Raw genomic sequence first — 13,849 nt, forward strand, 5'->3', positions numbered from 1 at the left:
AGAACAAAGAACAAAGAACAATACAGCACAGGAACAGGCCCTTCGGCCCTACAAGCCCGCGCCGCTCCCTGGTCCAGGATTGAATCCTGAATCCAGGATCCCCGCCCAATTTTCCAGCCTATCTACATACCAATATCCTATCCACCGAGCTGTCCCCCACAGCTACGATGCTTTGTTCATTACAACCTATTAACTCACCCCCACCCCCCAATTCCAGACCATGTGATCTCCAGGGAGAGGCGAAAACCCAGAGTGAAAAACCCCAGGGCCAATATGGGGAAAAGAAAATCTGGGAAATTCCTCTCCGACCCCCTGAGGCGATCGAAACGAGTCCAGGAGATCACAATGGCCCTGATCGGAAAATGCTTCCCAACCCTAGTCATTTCCACTTCCACGAGAAACAAGGAACAATTAGCCCGCGCCGCTCCCTGGTCCAAACTAGACCACTCTTTTGTATCCCTCCATTCCCACTCCGTTCATATAGCTGTCTAGATAAGTCTTAAACGTTCCCAGTGTGTCCGCCTCCACCACCTTGCCCGGCAACACATTCCAGGCCCCCACGACCCTCTGTGTTAAACCTCCCCCCCTTCACCTTGAACCTATGACCCCTCGTGAACGTCACCACCGACCCGGGGAAAAGCTTCCCACCGTTCACCCTATCTATGCCTTTCATAATCTTATACACCTCTATTAAGTCTCCCCTCATCCTCCGTCTTTCCAAGGAGAACAACCCCAGCTTCCCCAATCTCTCCTCATAACCAAGCCCCTCCATACCAGGCAACATCCTGGTAAACCTCCTCTGTACTCTCTCCAAAGCCTCCACGTCCTTCTGGTAGTGTGGCGACCAGAACTGGACGCAGTATTCCAAATGCGGCCGAACCAACGTTCTATACATCTGCAACATCAGACCCCAACTTTTATACTCTATGCCCCGTCCTATAAAGGCAAGCATGCCATATGCCTTCTTCACCACCTTCTCCACCTGTGACGTCACCTTCAAAGATCTGTGGACTTGCACACCCAGGTCCCTCTGCGTCTCTACACCCTTTATGGTTCTTCCATTTATCGTGTAGCTCCTCCTTACATTATTCCCACCAAAATGCATCACTTCGCATTTATCAGGATTGAACTCCATCTGCCATTTCCTTGCCCAAATTTCCAGCCTATCTATATCCTTCTGTAGCCTCTGACAATGTTCCTCACTATCTGCAAGTCCTGCCAGTTTTGTGTCGTCCGCAAACTTACTGATCACCCCAGTTACTCCTTCTTCCAGATCATTTATATAAATCACAAACAGCAGAGGTCCCAATACAGAGCCCTGCGGTACACCACTAGTCACAGGCCTCCAGCCGGAAAAAGACCCTTCCACTACAAATTTACAAATGGATATGGATAGGTTAGGTGAGTAAGGCAACCTATGGATTGTAACTTGGCGATAAGTGTGAAGTTATTCATTTTGGTTAGAGGAAAAATAGGCAAATTATCCAAATGGAGATAAACCTCAAAATTCTTTGCAAAGGCATCTGGGTGTCCTCGTACATGAATTGCAGAAAGTTGGTATGGAGCTGCAGCTGGTAATAAGGATTGCAAATAGAATTTTGGCATTCACTACTAATGGAATAGAGTATAAAAGTAGGGAACTGCTGTTGCAATAGTATAGGGCATTGGTGCTACTACATCTGGAGTACTGCACAGAGTTTTGGTCCCCTTACCGGAGGAAGGGCATAACAGCATTAGAGGCCATTCAGAGAAGGTTCACAAGATTGATTCCAGGGACAAATGACTTGTCTTATGAGAGAGAGTGTGAGCAGATCAAGCCTACACTTGCTGGAATTTAGAAGACGGAGGAGATCTAATTGAGGCATACAAGATGTTAAAGGGGATTGAGAGGGTAGACATAGAGTGGATGTTTCCCCTTGTTGGGCATTCTAGAATGAGAGGCCATAGCTTTAGGCTAAGAGGTGACCGATTTAAAACAGAAATGAGGAGGAATTACTTCACTCAAAGGGTCATGAAACTGTGAAATTCACTACCCCAGAGTGCAGTGGATGCCAGAACACTTAACAAATTTGAGTAGATAGATAGGTTTTTAAATTAGGATTTTTTGGGAGCGGGCAGGAACATGGAGATAAGGCCAAGATGAGATCAGCCATGATTGTATAGAATGGAGGAGCAGGCTGGAGGGGCTGAATTGCCTACTCCTGCTCCTCATTCTCATATACAAAATTTCCTATTATTCGTTAGATGTTGTCAACTGAAGTTGGACTCAATGAAATGCTCCAGCTTTTCATGGTCTGATAAGATTTGGATGTCCACTTTTCTAAATGATTTGAAAAGAAGCTGCAGAATGAATGGAATAACAAGTTAATCACATATTAAAAGGGCATGGGAAGGAAAGATTCTATTTTGCTGGCACCAGTACTGGGGCAGGAAGGATCTGTACTGCTGGGAGCAGCTCTGCGTGACCTGGTGTGGGAAAGATGTTTTCTATTGACAGTCGAATTTATCCCAAGTCAAGGGAAGGGATCTGGTGAAAATAACTTGCGTCTAAAAGTAAAAGAAACAGATGAGAATAAAAAGGTCAGTCCAAGATAAGGAACAAGGGCAACATAAACAATCTGGGAACAACCATAAAACAGAAGTACAACAGCATACAAGAAAAAAAATCAGATGAAAGGGATATTAATGATGAATTAAACTAGCCATGCAGTAATGTACACGGCATCCAAAATAAAACAGGGGAACTGGAGTGAGAAATCCATTGCAAGAATCAGATTTAGTAGGAATAATGGACAAATGGCTACAAAATAACTAGACTGGACAGGCAATTAAATATGGAAGGATCAGAAAGAAGAGGATGGGGGCTAGTGATAAAAGAGACAGCACTAATAAAGTTAGAAAGAATCTATATGGTTCGAGTTAAAATGTAGAAGTGACACTATCACAGGAATACTACAACCCTCCAAATAATGGAAAAATGGTATAGAAAGAAATATGTAAACCATGAATAATAACCATGGGTGATTTTAACCACCCCAAATAAACTGACAAAAGGAGGTATTGAATGGGGTACAGAGAATGATTTATTTTTACAATGACTGCAGCACCTTCTTCTTACCCACTATGTAAAAACCCCCATAAAAATTCAGCACTACTGAATCGAGTAATGGAAAATGAACTGGGGTACAAGACAAGTATAGGGGAATATCTAGACAATAATAATCACAATATAACAAGATTTGAGATAAAGACTGAAATGGGCTTAAGCAGGACAAAAGATCAAACTATTATTTGGAAAAAAAGTGCTAATTGAGGGGATGAGAACAGAACTAGGGGGAGTAAACTGGATAGTTTTACCAACAAAGAAATAGAACAGCAGTGGGAAACATTTCAAATGCTGATCAAGCGTCCAAGAGAAACATATCTTACTAACAAGAACAAACTAGGCAGTTTGGACAAATAAAGAAATGTGGGGAAAAGACATATACTAAAGGACATGAACAAAGCAGGAGGATAGCCAAGAGAAAACAGTTTAGGAAAGAAGTTAAAAAAAATGTTAGGAAGGCAAAGGCCAACAACAAAATTAAATATCAAGAAGAAAAGCAACCTAGAACCTAGACACAAATAAAATAAATTTCAGTGTAGGGCAATTAAGGGATAGATAAGCTATTATAAAATAGTAGCTCTGTGGAAGGTGCCAAAGGAATAAAAGAATGAAACCAGAACTGAGAGGTTATATCTATCAGAAAGAATTGAACAATCTGGGGTTCATTTATCTCAGAGAATGCTGAGGGGTAACCTGGTTGAGGTTTTGAAGATAACAAAAGGCCTGGTAGGGCAGCTATCGAGAATTTATTTCTATTTGCAGGGTAGATCAGAACAAGAATCCATAAATATAAGATAGTCACTAATAAGTGCAGCAGGGAGTTCGGTGTAACTCAATGCATTTAAGGGGAAATTAGGGGTTATTAAAAATGAGGGAGAAAGGAATAGAGGGATATGCTAATGGGGTTAGAGGAAGAGGGGTGGGATGAGACTTGTGCGCAGCAAAAATCATTAGGCCAAAAAGCATCCATAACCCTAAGCTTCCAATGGATGTCATATCAAATTCTCTACCTTGCTCTCACATTGACATCTCTGTCCTTGGCCTGCTACACCGTTCCAATGAAGCTCAATGTAAACTGAGGAACAGCATCTCACCTTTCACTTCAGCACTTCACAGCCTTCCATAATCAACAGAGGTCAACAATATCAGACAGTAAACTCTGTTCCCTTGTTTTGTTTCCTTTTCTTTCAAACAGTAATGTTCTTTCCTTCCCCCATCAATATACCCTTTGACCCTGTAAGACTAACTCCTGTCATTCAATCTCCCCTGCCTTCGACCTTATCATAGACCTTCCTGTTGTCCCTGTCCCGCCAACCCTGCGTGCAAAGCTTCTCTAACATTTCCTGGTTCTGATGAATAGTCAACAGCCTGAACATTAATTGTTTCTCTCTCCAAAGACATTGCCGCATTTGAGTATTTCCAGCATTTTCTACTCCTATTTCATATTCGCAGGATCCACAGCATTCTTCTTTTGGTATCCATTTTATTGGCTAACAGGACTATAATATGACATTCAATTTATTTTTTGGAATCTCAATTTGTATGTTTCTACACCAACAACAGGTGCCTGAAGAATTGACAGGATCAATAAAAAGAAAGACAGCTGAACATTCTCCTCTTTCCTTGAGAAAAGGCCAACCAACACACAATCTCTAGTTCCTGGACAGTGCAAGGATCGAATCCCTCATTCAGATAATAGCTTTGTAAGATAGTTCACAATTCATTTCATAAGAATGGTGACATGGCACATACAATTTATATAATTTAATAGTGCTACTTTTCTGGTCCCTCAGCCCCTAAATCTATCACTGAATTGCTCCAAAATGATTTGAGTCCTTACATTTTTAGTGTACGCACATGAAATCTAGAATTAAAAATGATCAATGAACTTCAAAAATATGCTCTCTTTCTTGTAACAGTAATGTTCTCCCCACTTCAGTCTTACACTGAACAGGTCAAAAAGACAATCCAATATGAAAATGATGTGTGAAGTCCCTTATGGAAGGACATAGGGACACAATGTAAGTTTATATTGAAAAACAATTCTGAATGCAAGACTAGAGACAAACTTTCAGACACCACTTCTACCCATGATTAATCCTATTTTTTGTGCCTTGTGGATAGTAGCTCAGAGCTAATAATTTTCTAAACAAAGGCTACTCCACCATCAAAAGTTTAGTGTGTTTCAGGGATCAGAAGATAAAATGCTAAGAAAGAGGAGTAGGCCATTCAGCTTCTCAAGCCTGCTCCACCAGTCATTAAGATCAATGCTTATGTGACCTTAACTTCACTTTCTTACAAGCTCCCCATAATACCCGACTCTCATACTGATCAAAAATCTGTCTAATTCAGCCTTGAATATATTCAACAACATGACCACCGTTGCTCTCAGTGGAAGAGAATTCAAAAGGCTACAGATTCTCAAAATAAAATTGCTCATCTCGCTCTTAAATGGGAGACCCCTTATCTTTAATCTGTGCCCCAAAACATTTTCTCAGCATTTACGCTATCAAGCCCCCTCAGAATAAGTTTCAATAAGATCACCTCTCATTCTTCTAAACTCCAGTGAGTATAGGCCCAACCTTTCCTCGTAAGACAACCCCTGCATATCAGAAAGCAGCCTTGTGAACCTTCTGTGAACTGCTTCCAATGCAATAAGTCCCTTCTTAGTTTGTACATACTTAGATGGTATGGTCTCACAAATGTCCTGTACAGTTATAGCAAGACTTACTTACTGTTACACTCCATTCTCTTACACGGTCAACATTCAATTTGGCTTCCTAATTACTTGCTGTACCCAAATGCTAACTTTGTGATGCATCTAAAAGGAAATTCAGAATTGTATTGCAGCCTCTCTCCAGTTAAATAGTATTCCACTTTTCAATTATTCCTGCCAAAGTGGACTACCTCACATTTTCCACCTGCCAAAGTTTCGTTCACTCATTTAACTTCAATATCTCCTTGCAGATTCATAGAATCCCTACAGTGCAGAAGACCATTCAGCCTATTGAGTCTGCACTGACACTAACCCACCCAGGCCCTATCCCCCCGTAACCCCATGTATTCACCCTGCTAATCTCCCTGACACAAAGGGGCAATTTACCATGGCTAATCCACCTAACACATACATCTTTGGAGTGCAGGAGGAAACCGGAGCACCCGGAGGAAACCCACGTGGACACAAGGAGAATGTGCAAACTCCACACAGTCAGTCACCCGAGACCAAAATTGAACCCGGGTTCCTGGCGCTGAGGCAGCAGTGCTAACCACTGTGCCACGGTGCTGATTCTTTGCATCCTCCTCACAACTTGCTTTCCTACCTATTTTTGTATTATCAAACATGGCTACATTACAGTTGGATTCAAATGACAACAAGTAGATCTCTATTGCAAGGACATCGAGCAGCCCCAGCCTGGTGGTAATGATCAGACACTGGGTCGTTATAGATGATCACGTATATAAAGCAATATCATGAATAAGAGGCTTTGCAGGTGACACAATCAGCATCTTTCAGAAAATACAAAATCCAGCCTCCCTCCCCATCAACACAATCCCAGGCACAACCAAACGGAGGGTCTTTCACAGATTAATATTTCTATCCTTGAACATTGATAAATGTCTTGCGTGGAAAGACTCTCAAATTTCTTCTTACGAATCTCAGTTTTTGTCAATGAGAGAAAGTGTAGCCAAATTAGATTTGTGCCCTTGAAATGTCCCCTTCTGGGATGAGTCAATAAACTCAATTTCACTGCTCAAGAACAGGAAGCTTTAGACCACACATGAATAATTTCTGAGCAAGGCTCATGCATTTACTCATGTGTTCACTAACATGTGAACAATCAGAGAGGGGGAAATGCCCTTATCCCAGCTCATCAAATATGTATGAAGCAAGCGTGCTGGGCTGGAAATTAAAAATTAAAGACATTGCTGTGCAAAGTGCTTTCAAACATCAACACAAATTAATACATACCAAAAGAAGCAAGCATCTGACCTGGAAACAAGGTTATTGCGAAGATCAATTTAATAAAATTAGAATGTTAATATTAACAGCTATCAGCTTGGAGCAAATGGTTGGTTGTTAACTCAGCTGAAGCTGGTCTGAGGAATAGAGTGTAGTAGCAACAACAATCGTAAATGACAGGCTAAAAGGCACAAAGTGGTATTATGCTTAAATCTCAAAAACGTACATGCGTGTACAATATTTGTTGCAGTGATTACTTTCGTTCTAAATTCTGCTGTTGACTGAAACCTGTTAGTAGTTTAGGGAACAGTCACAAGTAGTGTGTATGGCCCAAAATGGCTTTGCTCTGCAGCTAATCATAGAGTTCAAACACAATTTCGCATGACAATTAGGTGTCACTATTGGTCAAAGTTATTGCTGAGCCATCAAGTCAACAACCTGAATGCAAGGTTATAGCTGCTTCTGCAACATAAAAATGGTGGCACGTGTCACAATGTTAGAAATGCCTTTCAGAATAAACCAGGTCTTGCTTCAAAAATGAGTTGGAGCAGGTGATGCTCATTGGGGCTTGCACGCAAGAGCTGCGTTTTCCCTCCCCAAGCTGGGGGTGCTTCTGATCAGGCAGGGGATCCAGAAGGGAAGAGTGGAAATTAGTATTTGTACTGAACTGCAGTGTCACAATAAAACAGTTATGAATCAGAATGTCTTCTGCTGCCTAATTCAGTAAATGGATATTCACCATATGTGTCATTAGGAGAATTACATAGAACGCACACCACAGAAAACAGACCACTCAGCTGAAATGGTCTGTGCTATTATTTATGTTCCACATAAGCCCCTACCCCCCAAACCTACTTCATCTAACCATATATAAATATGCTGCTATTCCTTTCTCTCTCATGCACTTGTGGAACTTCCCTTAAATGCATATATGCTATGCATCTCAACTATAACTTCAGTTTAGTTTTCATCCCTGGAAATCCTTTTTGCACCTACTCCATTGGTTCTAGATCTTTTTGCAATTATTAACATTGGCACCTGCTACAAATTGTGGTGTGAAATTATATTTTATGATTCTAGAATCCAATTATTTATGTAAATGGTGAGAAGTGATACCTTGTTCTGGACCTGCTTGTTCCTACTGTCATATTCTACCTTACAGTATCATCAAAAAGGACTTGTACATCCTCTGTCGGTCTCATGTCTCTATAAAGAGCATCAAGGAAGCCAGTAGTTAAGAGTGACAATGACTTTTCATTTCAGCTCAACAGCTTCAGCTTCCTCTCCATTCCCCCCCCCCCCTCCTCCCCGACCTTCTCTTCAGCAACTGTCAAACTATCCAGTTAATCCCTCTCAACTCACGCTAATGGAGAGATTGCTCAACACACACACACAGTTTGCATCCAGCTATCCGTGACCTACTGATGCTATGACATTTCCTCATTAAGAAAATATTCCAGTAACATTCAGCTCGTTTAGCTGAGCCATAGAGGCCTGAAGATACGAGGGTTAACCCTACTTAGATGCAGAATTATCCGTTCTCATCAGATATCTGTTACGATCCCTGTAGAAACTGGTGACGTTTAAAAAGAAATTCAAAGACCGGGGTTGACGTGATGCAAGCATGGGAGTAGCTGCGTTTTCACAACTCTGGCGCTACTCAGCTCTTAAGATCCCCGCTGAATTCTGGCGAAGGGGAGCCAGTCTAAGTCAAGAAAATCCTTGTTTGATCAAGACAGTCGGAGATGGCTGGGGTAGGACTCAGTTCGCAATAGCGATTCCAATGGTGAGTGGGCCTACCAGGACACAGTTGATTAACCCTTGGATATCTAGCCTCGTTAGGCTGGTCTTCAAATTGATTTAGCTCCACAGGTAGTGGCAATGGTTACTTGAAATACTTGGCTCATGGAATGTATGGTGAGCATATTATTTGATTGTTAGGGTTTCTCTGATGTGGGGAAATGGGTTGAATCGTGTTCATAGCAGAGCTTAAATGGCACTTCTGGGATACCTAGAGAAAAAAATAATTTGCCTTGTCCAATAAATAAGAGTGATTTGAATATTCTTGGCTTGTCGGTCCTTATTTTCGGCTGTCATTGAGCAGGTTAGGGCAGTAGTGGCTACATTTGTCCAGGTCAGGTGGAGGGTATGTTAGACAGGGGAGTAGATTGTCCTCTCCCAAGATGTTCCCTTATGTAAATGTTTTGAGACATAAGACTACAGCTGGCATCTATTCGGTCATTCAGATCTCTTCTCTCTTTGGAGCTTCTTTTCTTTACTTGGGTAACTGCGGTGTTGATATAGGCTCTGATTTGTTATAGTTAATCCTAGAGAGTTTCCTTATCTTGTCAGGAGGAGGAAGGCTGTATGTCTCTTCAGGCTGATGGGTGCCTTGACGATTCTTATTCTCTGTCGGTAGGGTGTCTTTAGTGGAATACGGTTTAAATTCTTCGGTGATGAGAGAGTCTGATCGGTGCCTTTGATATAGCTGGAGATGAGTGTGGTTGGATGTGTTGCGAGCCAAGATGAGGGGTATGAATCCTTGGCTTGTTTCCTGTACACAAGAGCTGACATGACACATCTTGTCCCAATGGCAATATCCTGATGTTCCCTTTTTATTGCATGGAGGTCTGAGATGCTGAGTTAGACATCGATTTATTGACTATTACCCCATAAGGGATCCTGTATATTGTATAGTTTTGTTACCCTCTGAAGCAGCGAGTGCACCATGGGACCATGTGCTCATGGTTTTACCCATTTGACATTTTCATCTGGAACTGCTGGCAATTTGCTTTCAGGAAGAATCAGTGCAGTGACCTGTCACCAATGAAGTGAAAACATGGGGCTCATGGAAGCAGATGCTACACAAAGTATCATAGAATCATAGAAACCCTACAGTGCAGAAGGAGGCCATTCAGCCCATCAAGACTGCACCGACAACAATCCCACCTTGGGCTTACCCCCACTACCCCACACATTTACCCTACTAATCCCTCTAACCTACATATCCCAGGACACTAAGGAGCAATTTAGCATAGCCAATCAACCTAACCCGCACATCTTTGGACTGTGGGAGGAAACCGGAGCACCCGGAGGAAACCCACACAGACACAGGGAGAATGTGCAAACTCCACACAGACAGTGACCCAAGCCAGGAATTGAACCCAGGTCCTTGGAGCTGTGAGGCAGCAGTGCTAACCACTGTGCTACCGTATCCTGCTCAGATTTTTGGAGATCGCGATAAAGATTAATTAGTGAATTATCTGCTTATGACATGAAATACAATCCTAAAAAGCTGAAATGGCACAGCATTATTTATTTTACAGGTGTTCATAAGTTACTGTAGAGTCATATATTCCAATCCTGTGTGAACTTCCCATTTTCCACACTGCCATCCACTGCCATTGTTCTGAACTGCATGCCGAATCTTGAACCAGAACAGTAACAGGTTTTGTATTTAACATTACCATGACAGGCAGTTAACACTGCAAATACCAATTGCATCACTGCCCCACAGGTGTTAGAAGTCCACACTTCTCTACATGATTTGCTTGGTCCAAGTGAAATTCCAACTGGAGCTTCAGATTTCAGACAAAAAAGCAAACCTATGTAAGAGAAACCCCTCAGACATTTTTAACATTTAGCGACCAGTTTGAGGCGAGCTTCAAGGTGCTTTGTCACAGTTGTATGATAAATTTTTGTTTTAAGTGTTTCTAGCTGAAAGAAAGAAAATTAGAAGTGTGGAGATATTATTCAGTTCTGTGGTATTTTGTCAGTCTTTCGGGGGAACATTGAAGCACTTGTTTGCTCATTTTCTGCTATTTCAGATTTTGTTTTTAGTTTGTCATTGAAATTCAAATCTCCAAACCATTAAAAATTCCAGAACACCGTGTAATAAAAATAGAGCTGGACAGTTTCAATCACTGCAAATCAGGGGCCAGGGTAACAAAGTGGTATTCATTTCATTGCATAATATATACTCGGAGTCCCAGATGAACAGCATGAGATTCACTTTTCTCCTTAAAGACAGCTACACAATTCAACACAGCAAAGCAGTACAGCTTTTAGCTGTACGGAATTCTTTTACATTTCCATCTTCAGTGAGGTTCTCCAAACATTGCACTTAGATCAAAAACAAATTGGATTTATCAAAGACACACATCAGGACTAAAGTTTAAGCTCATATGCATAATGCAGGAGCTACTTAGGCTACACTAAGTCCTATTGATTTTAACAAAATAATTGTGTGGGAAATGCAGCTGAAATTGACCAGACTCAAACAAGAGAGTTTTTGAAAATCGTGAAAAGTCAATTTAGCAGACTTCAGCGTCAATATCTCAGCAACAAATGGACTGCAAAGGTTGCTCTTCCTTCTCCCACCCACAAAAATACAAATCAGTACTACAAAATCTAACTTCGTCACACTTGGTGAAAGAGCTTAAAATGACCTGATGGCTGTTTTATTTGCAGCCCTCTTTCAATAGAAAAGCACTGGTGGCACATAAATATTTTTTCACTCACTCAGATAGTAAAATTGCATTCTCTGATACTGGTTTAACCATGACGTGGAGATGCCGGCGTTGGACTGGGGTAAACACAGTAAGAAGTTTAACACCACCAGGTTAAAGTCCAACAGGTTTATCTGGTAGCAAAAGCCACACAAGCTTTCGGAGCCTTAAGCCTTAAGGCTCCGAAAGCTTGTGTGGCTTTTGCTACCAGATAAACCTGTTGGACTTTAACCTGGTGGTGTTAAACTTCTTACTGTGTTTAACCAGTCATGGATTAAACCAAATTATCAACATTTTTTTAAAAACAGAACTGTGGACAACGACTGTACCTGTGCTGCATTCATTTAGTTCACACGTCAATTATTTCTAAATTGAGAAACATTTATCCATTGTGGTATGATTGAACAACTGATGAACCCAACCCGACACATTATAAATTGTGGAGGGTAGAGTAGAGTTAATGTTTTGATTCCGGATGACTCTTCATCTAACAGAAGGTATTCCAAATTCCAAACATTATCTCTGTTCTCTCTCCACAGATGCTGAGATTTTCCAGCATTTTTTATTTTTGTTTCAGATCCCAGCATCCACGATAATTTGCTTTTATATCGTAAATTGTGTTACCTCCATTTAGTTCAACTAATTTTCAATCCGATATGATCCATGTAGCATTTCCTGTATATGCAACAGCAGCTTGCATTTATATAGCATCTGTAATGTAGGGAAATGGCCCAAGGCACTTTACAGTAGTATTATGAAACAAATTTTGACAGCCTCATAAGGAAATACACAAGGCAGTACAAAATGTCGTTTAGAAACTGACTGTTAACACTAACTCCTGCTGTTGACCAGAAAAGCATCGGGGGAACAGTTGTGCATGACTCAGCCTGTACTGCAACTGCACATCTATTCCTGATGCCTTTCTACTGGCAAGCGGCAGAGTTACAGTGATCTTGAAATATTGTGGAGCTGTCTTTAGACCAAGTGCTACCTTTCCTGCTTTATTTGAATAAGTCTATTCACTTATTGAGCACAGTCACAGAGCCAATGTAATGGCCTGGTCAGTGGCTAGATGGAGTTATTTAACCCAGTCTTCAAGTTTTGTCAGCAGACAATGCAAGCCATTGTTTTAACAAGTTGGATAAGTACAGGGATTTAAGCTGGACAAGTGCAGGGATTTCCTACATGGCCTAGCGAGTTAAATTGGTAGATAATGGTACTATTAATCCCAGAGTCATGGTTTTGAGCCCGACACTGAATGAGAATAGTAATTCTTTTCTTAAATATTTTAAGGATTTTTTCTTTTTAAAAAAAAGACATGCTGCTGGAGGAAAATAACCACCTGTCACTCCCAGGCATCTTGTATTAACTGTTAGAAAAACTATATTGCTTCATTTAATAATTCAGAAATCTTTAGTTTGATTAAAACTCAGCACGACAAATAAAGACCATCATAATCAGTTACATTTGCAACACTGAAGATAAATAGCAGAACACACCATTACTAAGGAAACATGTTCAAGTTCTTCGCGATTCATTGGATAGATTCTCACTTTTGGCTAGACATGGGAACTCAAAATTGTCTAAAAATCTATGATGACAAAATCTCAAGGTAAAGCAGTGTTGAAACAGGATACTAAGAACATTTACATTTCGTTTTGCCATTACAAGAAGCTGACTGTAAAAATGGTTATTCTGTTTTCCCTATTAACTGATTTTGCTGTAAAGGAGATAGTTTTGCAAAATAAATGCATAATTGAGTAGCAAAAAGCACAGCTGCACTGAAAATCATCTCACGCCTCAAACTGTCTACTTTGCATAAAACTTTTTAAAATGCATTGTAAAAGTTCTATGAAATTCTAAAATTAAGCTATTAAAAGAAAGAGAGATAGTCAATGGGCCACCATTGCTATTCTGGCTGATGACAGAATTGACAAAAGAAATGTATTAATATTGATAGTCCACCTACCTTGTTGGACCACTTGTATGCCTGCAAAAGCTGACTGTACAGGGGGGTTTTATCCTGCACTGGATCAAGGCTCAATAAACCACTGTTGTGGAGCGGGTGACTCTCTGATGGTCGTCCCACCAGGTTACTCAGACGTTCCAACTCACTAAAAACCAAAAGCAACAGCAGCCATTAGTCATAAACTCTATGATTCAAAATGCATACAAGGTCATTCTTATTTCAATAAATCTATTCAGAAAAAATTTTAAAACTCTCACCAAATTAACTGATTATTAAATTAAAATCAAATCAACTGATGTTTGGAC

The 13,849-nt window shown here is 40.8% G+C and overlaps 1 protein-coding gene across 1 annotated transcript in view; it reads right to left on the bottom strand.

The window, feature by feature from the left end:
- Positions 1–13,849, bottom strand: part of med27 (mediator complex subunit 27) — a 251,803-nt gene that overhangs the window by 227,057 nt on the left and 10,897 nt on the right. Inside the window, exon 2 of the mRNA XM_078226371.1 lies at positions 13,545–13,689. Within this exon, the coding sequence (XP_078082497.1) occupies positions 13,545–13,689 (145 nt within the window). The remainder of the gene's footprint in view (positions 1–13,544; positions 13,690–13,849) is intronic.

The sequence above is a fragment of the Mustelus asterias genome, chromosome 13 (assembly GCF_964213995.1).
Source record: "Mustelus asterias chromosome 13, sMusAst1.hap1.1, whole genome shotgun sequence".
Taxonomy (NCBI): Eukaryota; Metazoa; Chordata; class Chondrichthyes; order Carcharhiniformes; family Triakidae; genus Mustelus; species Mustelus asterias.